General features: G+C 38.2%; 1 protein-coding gene across 5 annotated transcripts in view; it reads right to left on the bottom strand.

Moving 5' to 3' along the window:
- evi5b (ecotropic viral integration site 5b) overlaps positions 1–15,001 on the bottom strand; it is a 60,770-nt gene extending 45,769 nt beyond the window's left edge. Inside the window, exons 1-2 of one of the 5 annotated variants that reach the window (XM_066663099.1) lie at positions 14,733–15,001; positions 5,897–5,962 (exon numbers count right to left, since the gene is read on the bottom strand). In XM_066663099.1, the coding sequence (XP_066519196.1) occupies positions 5,897–5,947 (51 nt within the window). In that variant the 5' untranslated portion in view covers positions 5,948–5,962; positions 14,733–15,001. Of the gene's footprint in view, positions 1–1,816; positions 1,931–5,896; positions 5,963–8,887; positions 8,936–14,732 lie in introns of those variants that run through there. The other 4 variants (XM_066663104.1, XM_066663100.1, XM_066663102.1 and 1 more) reach the window with 4 other exon arrangements.
- Positions 15,002–15,231: the final 230 nt, after the last annotated feature.

Below are 15,231 nucleotides of genomic sequence, written 5' to 3'. Positions count from 1 at the left end.
TAAGTTCAGACAACATTTAAAAATTAAACCATGTACAGTTTTTAGTAATGTGCTGACACATGAAAAATCAAGACTTTCACAGATTTCTAACTAACAGCACTTTTCTTCTATGATGGAAGCCAGGAAGGTTAAAGGTTTCATGAGCAGAACTCTGTAACGTTTGAATGATCATGAGACAACAGGATATGGTAACAGACAAATTCTACCCAACAGAACAAATCTGACAGTACTGAACCATAAACAGACAGCATTTTCATATCATATATAAATATAAATTGCTTGAATTCAATTAGTAATTGTCTAAATTAGGCCTTCTGCTGAATATGCAGCTGCACAGAAACACGGGGCTAGTGCATATTATGGCGGGATATCGACTTCTGTAACAGATCTGGGTGAAGCATCATTCACTGACTGCTTCAAACTACCTCTGCATTAGCGAAATAAAGCAAGATGCAGGGGTTACGTTTTCCTGAACTGCAGGGTTAAGGTACCATACACCTGTTTGTGTACTCTGGTCCTACTTGTGAACTTCCGGTCATGACACATCCAAAATATACCCATCTACGAAAACACTGCATAAAACAGTGCTGCTCTAAATCTATATTTAAACTTCTTTCTTTATTTTTATTATACTTTTTTGCACTTTTTGCATCCACAAGTGATTTTAGCCAATCCAAAAATATATAAAAGCATATCTAAGCTACAATAACCACTTTGTAAACATGAGGCATTCAGGTAGGAATGCACAATGATATTGAAATCATACTGGTATTAACTGTCAAAAAATGTACTTGCTTTAGATAGATTTGATCAATATTTCAAAGCAATATCTGAGGATGCATGACTTGCAGTATGGATCAGAATTAGTGCTGCATAATTTACCGTAGCACTAGCATAAGATTTGTCCTAGACAATTATATATAGTATTTGGAAATGTACTGGAATGGAAAAATAGGAATGGACACGATGTTGTGACCAGCGACGTCTGTAAAGTGTCTGACAGTCTGGTCGGCCAAGGTGATCAAGGGGTGATTTGGAAAAAATAAAGCAGCAAACAACATTGGCCCAAAACTGGAGCATGTCTATAATACGGGAAGCTTTATAACACTGTTCTCAATATATAGATCATAAATGTCCATCATTTTATAGTCATGCACAGCTCAATTCAACAACCTGAAGACATCTTAAATACACATATAATTACAGTCTTATACCTGCAGTTGTACTACTAGAGCAATGTAGGGGAGGGCAGTTAGTTCAACGCAATGTTGACAAGAACGAAACATTTCTAGTCAAGCATCACATGGTGTACTGCAGCGTATTTCCTCTCTGGGCTTTAGATCTTGCTGAATAAGTTCTTCAGAAGAGACACAAACGCAGCCATAGCAAAGTTGTGAAATAAAGTAAAAGAGGAACCAGAGATACTCTGGAAGTGTGTCCAATTATATATGGGATAGAATCTAGGTCCAGTAAGAATGACACAACGTCCCCTTTCCTACCTACCACTTAACTGGCAATGAATCACCCCAACAATTAACTCTCATTAAGTCAAGAAGCGACTACAGTTTAATGAAAACTTGGTATATGGAATAAAAAAATCTTAAGCTATACTTTTGTTAAACGAACAGCATAAAAAAAAAAAAACAGACAAGGGAAGAAACACAGCAGAAACACGCTGACTTGAAAAAGAGATTCACCTATTCCAGTCATCTTTTAAAACCTGCATTTTCTTAATCAAATCTCAACATAAGTGATAGCATCTACAGCAATCTCCACTGGAATTTCCAGTCCTTTCAAAAGAGCGATATGTGCTTACCTGAAGATAGCAACTTCATTTTAAAGGTCATAGCTATAACACAAAGTCCACCAACATAGATGAAGGACAAAGAGTCAATAAAATCCACAGCAAACTCCGACTGAAGGTTTTCAACAAACTATGCTCGAGTACAAATGTGGACCCTGGATTTTGCCAGCAAACATCAAACCAGAGGACATCACACTGCCTTTCACTGCTGAATTTGCTCACTGATCCAGAGGAATCCAACAGTCATCCGGTTGTCACGATGTCATTTGGGGTCAAAGTGCCATCCTGTGAGAAACTGCGACTGAGCAGCGTACTCTGTGCCCTCTCCTCTACTGCTGAAATCACACTGAAGCTGTAATCCACCTGACAAAAGAAAATGTGGTGTGACGTTACCAGCATGCACACACGTCATGATGGTAACCCCAGGGGAAGTATTTAGATCACAGCTCACTCTACTTTTGCATGAAGTACTTCTGCGAATCCTGAACCAGATTTCCTCTTCACTGAAAACCACACAAAATCACATACTAGCCTCTGTGTTTCTTTTTTTTAAACCACAGAGAGAGCAAAGGTACTCTCCAAGCAAATCCATAGAAAGACTTGACCTTTACCAGTGGGAATCAGCCCTGCTTGTACTTGACTGACAGAAGAGAGCGAGAGAGAGAGAGAGAGCGCAAGAAAGGAAGAGAGGTGGGGCATGGAGAGGAAGCAAAACATAGAGCAAAGTGCAGCCAGAAGGAAAGAGGGAGGCACTTAAAGTTAAAGTTAAAGATAAAGTTTTAAATCTAGTGATTGCAAGGTCACTTAGAGGTAATTGTGAGAACTATTTGTTTGTTGTATGCACTGACCAGATGTAGCCTAAAACAACTGAATCTGTTAAGTAAGTAGCTCCCAAATGAAAAGACAGTTCAAGCTAAGCCTGTCCCTATAGCCATATTTTGTGGTCAATATACTGTCCTAGAAATAATTGTGATAAATGATATGATTGTCATTTTAATCCACTGCTATATGATAACATAATGACACAATGCAATTGCACACATTTAAATGCACTTTTAGTAAAAAACCCAATTATTAATTATTCTCAGATATCTGAATTTTAACATTAAAAAATGTTTTACTATCCCAAATAAACGTAACCACTGCTTTCAAACCATTCGACAGACCAGAGAACAGAACAGAGCAAGTGGTTAAAATACGGGTGACCCTCATTCTAATGTGAACACACATGCAAGTAAACACAATAGATGATATTGAGGTCACCAAAAATTATTTAGTAAATATCCCTACATTGTACATAAAGTCAATAATGTAATTATTCTGACTGGCCTAGTTCTAGCGCCAATAAACTAGCACAATAAACAAACACAGTTTCCTCCTAAAAGTGCTTAATCTATAGTCCAAAGTTGGAAATCTTGTTTTGACTGTAAGACACAATGTGCATCTCTCTAGTGTTCTCTGCCTTTATATTTATTTGCCAGACATTAGCCCTATTTGGATAAGTTATATCTGTGGAAATGGGGTAATGTAATCATTACCAGAGTATTTCATTATTCCAAAGTAACACCACTGTTGTTCTGAGAATGGCCCATGGAATAAACTGTTGAATGATAATAAATTAATGAGTAGGATACATATTCATAACACATATATACACTGCTGTTATGTACAAAACCTCCATATAGATGTTGGAAGTTTCACTCTGAGTATTTCTTTAGGTAGTCTTGTGGATTTGCGTGTCTTCAACACCTGAGGTTAGCCACAAATTCCTCAGTGCCATATTTTACATCACTAAATGCCTCCTCTACAGCCTTCAGTCGAGAAAACCTGCAAAAAGCTCCTTTACCACAAAATATTACAGAACATTCACCCAAACATCAATTTGCAGTAGATAACCTGAGATCATTTTCACTGTAACTAAGACTCCAGAATCCGCCCTGAAACACTCTGGAAAAAGTGACTGAAATGGTGAAAATAATCTGGTAATAATGACTTTACTCTATTTCCAAAGATAAAACTAAACCATCCAATGGTTAAAAATAGAGGGGTGACATCAAACCTGTGCCAATTGATATGTGGGTTAGTATTCTGTCATATCCTCTGGTAAAGTAATTTTTAATCGGTTTTCTCAAGAATGGAGGCTGTAGCAAGTGATGTAATGTATGACACAAATCAGAAGAGTCGTTCAATCACTAACCTCAGATGTTGAATGATGTACCATACGCAAACTTAAAATACAATCTAAAGAATCCCTTCTGAAACATCTGGCTGCTATAGGTACATTTCCTGTACAACAGCAGCCTACATTTGTGCCCTACTCATTAAGTTGCTATCGCTAAATGGTTTACAACAGTATAATTATGTAAATAAGTACAAATGTGTGAAGTTTTTTGAAACCAATATTCTTTTGTTAAAGACTAGAAAATAAGGTCTTTGATGGCTTAATATTTTGGCTGGGGGTCTGTTCTCATAACAGAAGAGACAATGTGAAAACTCCAGTAGCACTGCTGTATATGACCCACAATGTGAAAAATGTGTGCATATCGAGTAGACACTCTTTTTTTTATTTTTATTTAAATTTAAGAGATTTTTATCCACTGCAAATACATCATAAATTTTACTGAGGTCCTGTGGTTAAACAAAATAAATAAAAATTAACCTAGCTCTCCACTTAAACTGAATAGCGTCCGAATAAGGCCATGGCATTCAGAAGGGAATTCAAATACTGCCAGACATTGCATTAAGATGAAAAAGTATTAATTCATTAGTTCATTTATCTTCTAAAAATCTTTCAAATACATAAAGAAGACATTAGCTCCCGAAACAAACTGGAAACATGGTGCAAGGTCAGATGAAAATTCAGCATTTAAATACTCTTGTCATAAATTCATTGTTTTGAAGGCTAACACTGAAGCAAAAAAACTAAATAATAAATAAAAATCATGCAGTAAATATTTGGATGGTGGTAGCCAATCCAAAATATGATCCATTTAATTACTGCAACAAATCTGGATCTTCAGATGAATTTGTCACACTATCATTTGTCATAATGTGTACTGGAACAAATACTGAAGTGAAATTCTCATGTTGGTTACATGACTCAAGTCAGAACTCCTAGCCAACACTTCTCTTAAATTTCCTAAACTGTGGGTGGGTGACAACATAACTGCTCATTCTGATCTCTTTGCAAGTCCAAAATTTCAAGAGGAAGTACATGAGTCTACAACAACAATGTGGGTAGAAGCACACAAGTGATTACATGATAGACAAAATGCATGGCATTTAGTGCTGGGTAATATGAACGCAAATTACTCTCATGATTAATTGTGCATTTTACCACGATTACGAACAATGAACAATTATTTTGCTTTTGTATTTTTGAGCCTCATAGTTCAGTTACAAGGCTAGTACTGTTTTATAAAATGCTCCTGTATTAAATATAGGATATTTTTCTAATGTTGCTGGGAGCTCTTGTTTTTGAGCATTGCTATATTTGGTGTGTGATTGTGATTTGTTGCTGAAACTGTTTTTTCTCAGCATTTACATTAGACTTTTTTTGTTCAGTGTTGTCTTAATTATAGTCAAAGCACAGCACATCCAAATTAGAGACGTTGTGTTTTTCTGGTACTAGCTGCTCGAGTGGCTTGGTCAGACCTGACGTTTAGGTTTTTCCATATGGCAGATAGGGGCAGAATTAGATCACAACAGGGACATGAACATGACGTGAGATGAACACACAGTGGGGACATAACAGAATATAAATAATCAATATAATTGATATAGACAAGATTATGTCGATAAGAAGTTCTGAATGTCGATTTCGGTTAATTGCCCAGCACTAATGGCATTAAAATACCACCATAAACAACACACAGCCCACGTCCGCTGCCTCTTTAAAAATCCCTTGTGGGTCTTAGTACATGGAGCCCTTACTCACACAGCTGTTCCAGGACAAGTCTGGAGGGCATTTACACAGCTGTTTCACGTATACAAAGGCAGCCAGACATCAACAGAAACCAGCTTATTGCTGACGAAGTCTGTAAGTCTGTAGATTTTTACTACCTCTTCAGAGAATATGTGACAATACGTTACCAGTGCAGTGGTGTGGGCGGAGATTTCACAGGTTCCTGCCTGATCACGCATGGATACCACCAAAACCTAAGGACAAGAGAGAGTAACCAGAATGGCTTCTTTAACTGTGTTACTCCAGTGTTGGAAAAGTTGGAAAAACCTTACAGCAAATTTGATAAGACATTTTCTAAAGTCTATCCCCATCTTAAGACCTGCACTGTCAGAATGTAATATTTAATATTTCAAACTGTTTCATACTTGCAATGTTTTAAAAAGTCCCACTATTCCCTACTGGCATCTATTTATTGTAAGTGAACTTAAGGGTTTCCCCCTGTCTTTTTTTTGACAAAATGGACAGCTTTTTTTTTTTTTAATAAGTCCCTTAGAGTACAAATGACTGCAGTTTCCAAAGAATTGCCTTAGGTATTTCACTGTAAATAAATGTGACAAATGGTAGATAGAAGAGTAGATTTCTAAAGGGCCTGGGGTCTGAAGTGAGCCAAAATGACATCAACTCAATTTTCAGGGGTTTAAAATAAAAATAAAATAAAATAAAATAAATAAATAAATAAAAAAAAGTGTGGGTCCTTAAAATACACAGGCTGCTGTTTCACGTCAATGATTAGGACAGAAAGCCAAAGTGTCGATAGAGTGTGATTTGAATGATGGTACAATACAGATGTGACAAAGACCAATACAGAGATATACTTTAAAGTCAAAATTTTATGTTGTAAAAATGTAATCTGTAAAATGTGGAATTTGATTTTATTATTTGAAGTTTTCTTGAGTTTGTACATAATTACTTTTATTTATTCATTTGTTGTCTGTAACCTCTTATTGTTCATGGTCATGGTGGGTCTGGACCCTATCCAAGGCAGAAATGCAACCTGGACAGGGCTCCAGTGCATCACAGGACGCCACACTGGGGTTTTCATGGTGATAGCATTTAACCTTGCTCAGATTAAACAGGGTTTAACACTGCAAAATGCACGGACAGTCACAAGGCAGGGCTCGAACCCACAATCTCAGGACCCTGGAAATATATGACACTACCTGTGCTGTCCCTCTACTTTTATTCAGCCTAACTATCACTTTGCAATGATCCACTCAAAGCCTTTAGAATTTGTGTTTAATTCTTTTCACTTGACATTTGGTCAGGGATATCAAAACTTTATTATACAAGTTTATCATTCAACATAGACAAAGTCTACTTGAAATGCACAGTACATGATTAGTGAGCATACAATATTGAATTCATTTCCCTTACGGTCATGTAGCTCATATTTAGCAAATCAGAAGAGTGGAGAGACAGTGCTGGGAGTGTGTTTAATTTTCCACCGGCCCTGCTGGAGGTCAGATGTGGAAGAACAGTCAAGCCGAGAGGCCAGTAAGTTTATTTAAGCTTAAAATCTACAGTGATGTAATGTGTGGCTGAGGTGTTTTCCTTCAACAATGCCTGTCAATAATTAAAAGGGGCGGAGCAGTAGGAAACACAGAATTACAGGAACAGACGACTTATTTTCTGCACACACATGTAAACTGCCTTTCTGCACATGATTACATGAACAGAGTCAGTTAAAGCTGGATAGTGCTCTGCAGGGACCCACACCCACACACATAAATCCAGTGCTGTATTGAAAAACAGGAAACGGGGTCTGCAGTCGAACACTGTTTTTAGCAGTACAACCTGCATCTAACCTATCATCTTCACAGCACTCTACGACTTTCTGCAGATTTCAACTTCTGCTTCAGTAGGGGACAAAGGACACTCAGAATTAGATTCAAGCCTACAGCGGAAATATGCTAACTCGAATGATTTGGCATCTTTGAGTAGTTCTGTAGTGAACCGATCATCTTAAAAGCAAAAAGCTGTGTTCATTCCAGCACCTGGTGATATATTGTCTCAACTAGTATAACATTATTCATTTTTTAATTAAAATAACTTGCAATCTACCTCATCTTCTATATTGCTGTTTACTTTCTGGATGAGCCGCTGCATCAGGAGGTACATGGGCAGAGTCTCAGCATGACCAATAACAGAGGAGAGTGTATGTCTGGTAGTTGCATAATTTTCATTCTCTTTCTATTAACCCTCCCTCACTACAGAGAGCACCTCCCACTTTTGCACCCTGCAAACTTTAAATGATGTCAACAGCAGCTTGCACAGACCGTTCAGTGTGAAATCAGCTTAAAACCTGCTTTTGTGTACTTGGGATCTAAGAATGCATACGAAATTCTGAATTATCATGAAAGAGTTCAAATTCTACTAGCAAATCAGTTTGATTTTTCCAGGATAATTCACACCAGGAGAAGAAAATTACTGCCTTTCTCAGAGTAAACGTCAGGACTCATGATTTTCTGTGGTCTGTTAAAGGATTAAATTTAAGACCGATTCTGAGCTCAGAGCTGGAAGACACAAAATAAAGAAACTTTTTAAGCTGAGTACTGGCCATCGTGTGTCAGTTGTAAACAATACACCCAGTCCCAAATGGCATAAAGTGAAGAATGCAATGGAAACTACTGTACCGTAGTAACACCCGGATTACACACTACAATCACCAGAAAATGACGTGTGAATTTCTAATCACTGTTTGTACTCCGTGGCTGCAGGCTACCACTCAACAGGGAATCATCAGAGAAACATGAAAAGTGTAACTTTTCTTTTTTTAATTGCTTGGATGCACACTGTTATTCTGTATATATCGCCATTGTTCAATTACATCTTCAAGATAACAGACCACATATAGTTAAAAATAGTGTATTGGTTCTAAACTGAGACAGAATAAGATCAACTGAAAGCCTTTGGGTTCTAAAAACAGACAAAACAATTTCTTGGTTGGATATATAACATTGGAATCCAATTTGTGGGGGGATACTGGAGATTATTCAGGTCTTCATCAACATGCTGTACAGAAAGCCATAAGTACTTCACCAGTTTTAATATTTCACTTCAGAGAAAAATGGGACAGAACTCCACAGTGCTAAAACAATGTTATTTCAGTAACAACATACCAGGTGAGGGACATGTTTGGCTGGGTTTCTGGCATAAAAGATGAGTCTGTTCCAGCTGTCCAAATACTCTACAGGAGGGAAGAGCTGCTGCCTCGGAATACACAACATTCAACAATTCAATACAGACAAGAGTATCTAAAGAGCAAGCTAACTCCTCCCAGGCCTGGACCAAGACATAACAGCTTTTTAGTGGTCACATCATAAAACACCAAATGGCTATGTCTGGGCAAAACAATAGGCTTTAGTAGCTGTTGCATTAAGAGGAGAGAAAAGAAAAACGTTACTTGAGATGGAAAAGAAAGAGCATACTTAAGTCATCTGACACTTAGCTGAATTAATCAATACCATGCAAAGTTCATGTTACAAATGTTACAAGGAAAAAGATAGAAGGTTTGATCTCATGCTACGAAAGTTTCAGATTTATTTCTTATTTGATCTCTGTTTTATGGGACAATTCTAATTAGTTTCTGCCACATAAACCCTAGTAAAAAAGATCTAAAATTAGGATTGAACATAAAAGAAAATTAATAAAATAAAACTTCTGTGGCATGCAAAGAACATCCTAATCAATCCGTGAAGGTTTTCAGAGAGCAAGGCATTAACACGATATCTCATTTTCTGGTTGAAATAATGCAGACATATTATTTCCTAGTTCTGTTGAAATTTTCACCAATAATATTACTGTATTTTACATTTCTAAAATATCATAATGCATTATCAGGACACAGTATGAGGCAAAATGCTTGCTGTACAATTTGTACAAAGTAGTCAAAGACCATCTGCAACCTCCACACCCAAGCTAATAGCTTACTGTGGGCAAAAAGTAATATCTTGGGTGAAAAAGACTGGGCAGAGCATAGGGTTCTTTAGTGCAGGTGACCTCAATGTGTCACAGTTGGCTGCTCTAACTGGCAGAGGGATAGACAAGTGTTCGGGATTATCACTGAAAGCAGCGGGGTACACAGTTTCAGAATTTAAAGATGAACTGCGGGTTTCTGTAAGTCAGCTGGCTCAGCAGAGGATGGAGGATGCAGCTCCATAAATACCCTGTCTGTCTATCTCCCTCTCTTCTCCCCTTCCTGCCCGTCTCCTCCTTCCTGACAACATTCTAACATAATCTAACACTAACAGCCAAAAGCAGCCCTAGCACTGTTGCAGGGCTAATTAAAAACAGACTCACAGCAATGTGAGGAAATAAAGAAAAACCCAGAGAGACTCAGCAAAAGATTGAGAGTTACACAGATACAATGAGTCAATAAGTTATGTTACTCATATTCATTTTAATTTGGGCTAGTAGTGATCTTAATTTTAGAACAACAAACTTTCAGTAGGACTAACACTATCATCAACTGCCTCTGTCATCTATCATCAATCACACACTTGGTGGAGAGACGGGGGGGTGTTTCTCCTGTAGGAATATACATAAAAACAAACTGGGTTTCGATAGACCATGCAAAACACTGCAATAATTCACAACAGTGCCGAATGCGTCTCATTCAATAGTATTCATAATAAAAAGTTATTTTTGTAAGTGATCATTTAACAGATTGAACCCATGATTTTAGGCTCGTCAGTGAAGAGCTACCCACCATTTGTATCTTTATTTCCAAAATATTCCATCAAGTACACACTGCATAAATGCATGTTCCTATTCAAAATGCAGAAAAGGAACATTCTTCTGTATTCAAGAGTGTCTTCCCACAAGGCGCAGATGGTCAGCTCCCTGATTGTGAGAGACTAGGCCTTTGATTTACAACTGCATTCTTTGTTAGGGAACGAGTGGGTTAGCCACCCTGCTGCCTTCCATAACCCTGTCCTGCGTTAAGGCCTGCTTTACGCAAGGGAACCTCCCTCACAGGTGGTGTCTTAACTAGAAATGTCCTTGAGCAATGCAAAGCCCAAACACAGTGTGTAGAGATAGCTTCCTTCTTTTCTTTCTTAGCAGGGAGGCAGAAACACTACCAGAATACTAAATGAGGGAGTGTAGTGAATAAAGACCCTTCCAATGAAAGACACAGCACAATAGCAGAACAGTGGAATCACCAAAGTGAGACCAGCTAAGGCATTTCCTTGGTTTAAAGGAGCCAAGTAGGGATATGGAACTGAAAGTAGTCCATATAAAATCTGGACAATAGATTTTATATGGACACAGCTCGTTGACAAATTTTATGGCAGTGCTCTCAGAGCAATTTCTTAATGTTTTGATGTTAAATATCCAATGCTCATTGCATCACATAACTCACCTTCCACTTCTTCATCACTCTCTGCAAGCTCATTCAAACATAAAACTGCTATTCTTTTCCTTTACTGCCTTGTATGAATTAATGTTTTTTTCCTTGTATTTCTCTGAAATGGCAAGGTAGTGTGCAAGAGAATTTCAATAGGGTGAGCCTGCTGAGCAAATGCACATTCAGCTCGCAAAGCAGAGCAGCTCAGGGATGGAAAGAAACTGCAAGTGATAAAAACAAACCCCCTTTCTGGAAGAGTTGGGAATTTTATTTACTTATTTATTTGTAAGTGCTGTAACAACAAGTTTCTGTCCAATTTTGCTTTAGTTTTAAGGCTACAACACACACACAAAGTTGCAAGATGTTTAGCAACATGTTTCATCACCATTCCTTAAAGCTACACTTTTAAATCATTTCAGAACTGGATACCAGTTGCTGAGGTTTTGCAAGTGGAATATTTGTGTTTCTGCTTAATAAAAAACTGCAGCTCACCAACAGCCCATGTTCACCACTGTCCGATTGTCCTTTTCTTCACGGTGTGCCATTGAAGACACATCTGTGCTATAGGCAAAGGACATGCCCACACTGTATCTAAGAAGCCATTCTGTTGTAGCATGTAAAGAATGAGGACTGTTTTGATGTCTTTTATTTTCAAAAACAAGTTGAAACATGGACACAACTGACCACATAAGCTTTGATTGCCTTTCAGGCCTTTTGAGATGATCTCAGGGTGAGAGGAGATGCCAGCATTTCTTTCAGATATGGGACAGAACAGAGTTAAAGGAAAAAATTAGTAAGGTAGCATAGCATTCAAAGAGAGAATTTCAGTGAGGTTAACCAAAAGAGCAAGTCAAACACACTGCAGAACATCTGAAAATCCAGACACTACATCTTGGCCTCTAAGCAGCTGAATGGACACATCAAGGCTTGTGACAAAGAACATGAGGCAACAAGGAACAGAGTTTTACTATGGACAAAAGACTAACCATTCTAAACACAGCATTTCCTAGAAGATGATGAAATACAGGAAAAGCGGATTCCAAACAACACAGTTACTTTAGATGAGGCAATACTAACACTGAGTAAATTCAGTAAAGGCCTGTTAGATAAATGTGTCACACTTTGTATTTGGCTTAACTAAACAGCACAATGTCATGGTTTCACCTTACCCCAAATACAGCTGATCTGCTAAGACATGACTGGGATCTGACACAATCAAAATGGGAAAAGCGTGTTGCACAGCTAGAAACAGTACTAGCAACTGAAAACCTGTCTTTTTTGGCTTAATTAGGACATTTTTATGCATAACTGCATAAGGGAATCTCTTTGCAATTAAAAAGTGTTGTTTGACCCATTTCCTTCAAGATCTGACAATATCCAAAATATAATCAAATACAATCATATTCTGACAGTCATATTAGCACTGAATACAAAACCAAAGAATTCAACTTGAGGCACCGAACATATCTTGGGTGATCAAATAAAACTGGGTTAAGATATATTTATTTATAACTATAAAACACTAAAGCCATGGAGTTTTCTTTAACAGACACACGGTCAAAAGATGGACAAGTACAGGCATGTGCCTGTTACAAAGAAACACTCATAGGTCCCAAATTCCTCAATCTCACACCACTAACATGTTTTAAAACAACTAGACATAAGACAGCAGAGTCAAATGAGATAACCTCTAAACACCAAATCATCAGTAAACTCTGCCAGGTAAATAAAAGTTCTTTCCAATACACATAGCTTAAATAAGAGCACAGCCCATTACCTGACCACAAATACTTTCTACTGCACTTCAGCAGCACTGAACACTAGCCCCAGGCTAAGAACGACAGTGGACAGCACTGCTGAGCACTAAAGTGGATGAGCAGAGAGATCACAGGTTATCCACTGTAATAATGTCAGTGCACAGGTTAAAGATCCATTAGTGCACACTGGAGGCACACGCTGTGTCCAAACTGTATTTACATTAAAATAAAACAACTACAACCATGTACAAATATTATTACTGTTGTAAACAAAACAAGGCTGCAACTTTGTAAACCATAGGATCCACAAACAAATTCATGCCACAAATATCATAAAAAATTATCCTCTCAATATAAAATTGGCTTAATTAAATGTATTACCCCTGCTGGAACAAACCTTTAAATCTCCCTTTTGTTAACGTCGTGTCAGATTTCGTCATAACGGACCAGTTGAAATGATTTTAAATTAGTTACAAAACATTCTTGCTGCATGTAACTTTCATTAACCTGAAAGAAATTTAGTTTCTTCTTCCGTTTGTCTTTAGTTATATACATTCAAAAAAGCTGTAAAGGTAAGAATCATATAATATAAAGTATGAACAAGAAACAGGGTGCTTTAATACGGTATTTGGACAATATCTGAGGAAAAAACCTATTTGCAGTTTTACTCACATATAATGTGATTGTGACTTAAATTATAATTATCTTCCATAAATCAGGAAGCAGGATTGTTTTCATTTTGAATGCTGTGTGCAGGACACCAGACAGTCATTAAGTTTTGCTTGTTATCACCCACAAAGCAGTGTCTGGCGGCCTCTGATTAGTAAATGATCTGAAAATTGCAAACTTTCAAATTCCAACTTAATCTTTCAGCCCTACCTGGATGGCAACATCGTTCAGAAGCGCAGAGATTCAAGATTTTGTAGTGAGTCTTTCCAAGACTGCTGAGGAGGTAAGACCTGATCATCTGCAACTAGGCATCTTCGAGGATCATCTCAGTTACAGAAATATAATTTAACACTAGTCTGTCTCTAAGAGAACATTGCAGCTGTGAAGCTTAATTGATGTGTGCCATGATAAGCAAGAATAACAGGCCCCAGTAAACATGAGACATAGAAGAGAGAGAAGTGGAGAAATTATGCATTACTTCTTCACACCTGGAGAGGTCATCACACAAAAAAACTGAATGAAATCAAGCGAGACAAGCAAACACAGCGTTGTTAACAAGTTCACATTCAGGACTGTAATACAAGCACATTAAAGTTCCACTGCTCTAATACAACATTACAACAGTGGCACACAGCTGTACAGTTTAGTGACCCCCCTGCTTCAACACAGCTGATTCACCTCATTATTAATCTTACAAACCAGCTCTATTTGAACATATATATGCGCTTAATATCAGGGAAAACATTACACCGAGCAGTAAAGGGGAGGGAAGCTCCTGGAGCAGAGCTGGAGACTACTGATTAAACAGTTTTAAACAACGAAGCCGCTTAAGAGCCACGAAAACACGGGACTACGGGTGGTTAAATGTACTGTGTCTGTTCAGAGAATTAATAAAGGACAAATCCAGCAGGTTCAGTTAGTTCAGGCTTATTTTAGCTCCTCAGGCTAACTGCCTTTAGCCGAACAACCGAGCCAGGGACAGAGAGACAGGCCAAGTGAGAGGAGCCTCCTTCACTAGCAGGAAACAACGGATAAAACGGCGTTTCGCGGATCATTGATTGGATTTGGGGTTGAGAGCTTCGTGAAAATACTTCAGAAAAGCTTAAAAAGACCAACCACAACAAGCAACAGCAGACATACACCTCTCTCTCTCCCTCTACTGAAGAGTCGGAGAAAGCGCAGCGCCTTTACCTTGGAAGCTTTTATTTCAATCCCGGGATTCAGCTAAACGCTACTCTCCGCAGCGGCATGTCCTCTCTCTCTAGAGGAGCAGACCGGCACAGGATCAACATCCAGCAGCGGCGGAACACCGAGTCTACACCGGGCACACACTCACTCACATAGGCAACAAGACACACACCGTGTGTATGTGAGTGTGTGTATATACACAGCAGGCAGTTGGAGCCCCACTCACTCACTCACTCACTCACTCGTACCAACAAACGGCCCTGCTGACGTCACTGCGCTGAAGCACACCGAACATGCGCGGTCACAGTTCTAGCGTTCTGAAGATAATGCTGCCCTCTGCTGTGTATTTAAAATAACGGCTGTTACGGCCTACAGATTATTTACAGGACACCCTTCTTGTTTAAACTTTAAAGGAACACTACGTAAGAATTTAAGTTTTTTTGCTCCTGAGGCTGCCCTGAATGTAATACGTTTTTACAGCACTTGTACTGAAGTCAACGTG

This window comes from Hoplias malabaricus, chromosome 3 (genome assembly GCF_029633855.1).
Source record: "Hoplias malabaricus isolate fHopMal1 chromosome 3, fHopMal1.hap1, whole genome shotgun sequence".
Lineage (NCBI taxonomy): Eukaryota > Metazoa > Chordata > Actinopteri > Characiformes > Erythrinidae > Hoplias > Hoplias malabaricus.
This window is presented reverse-complemented; position numbering and strand designations above follow the sequence as displayed.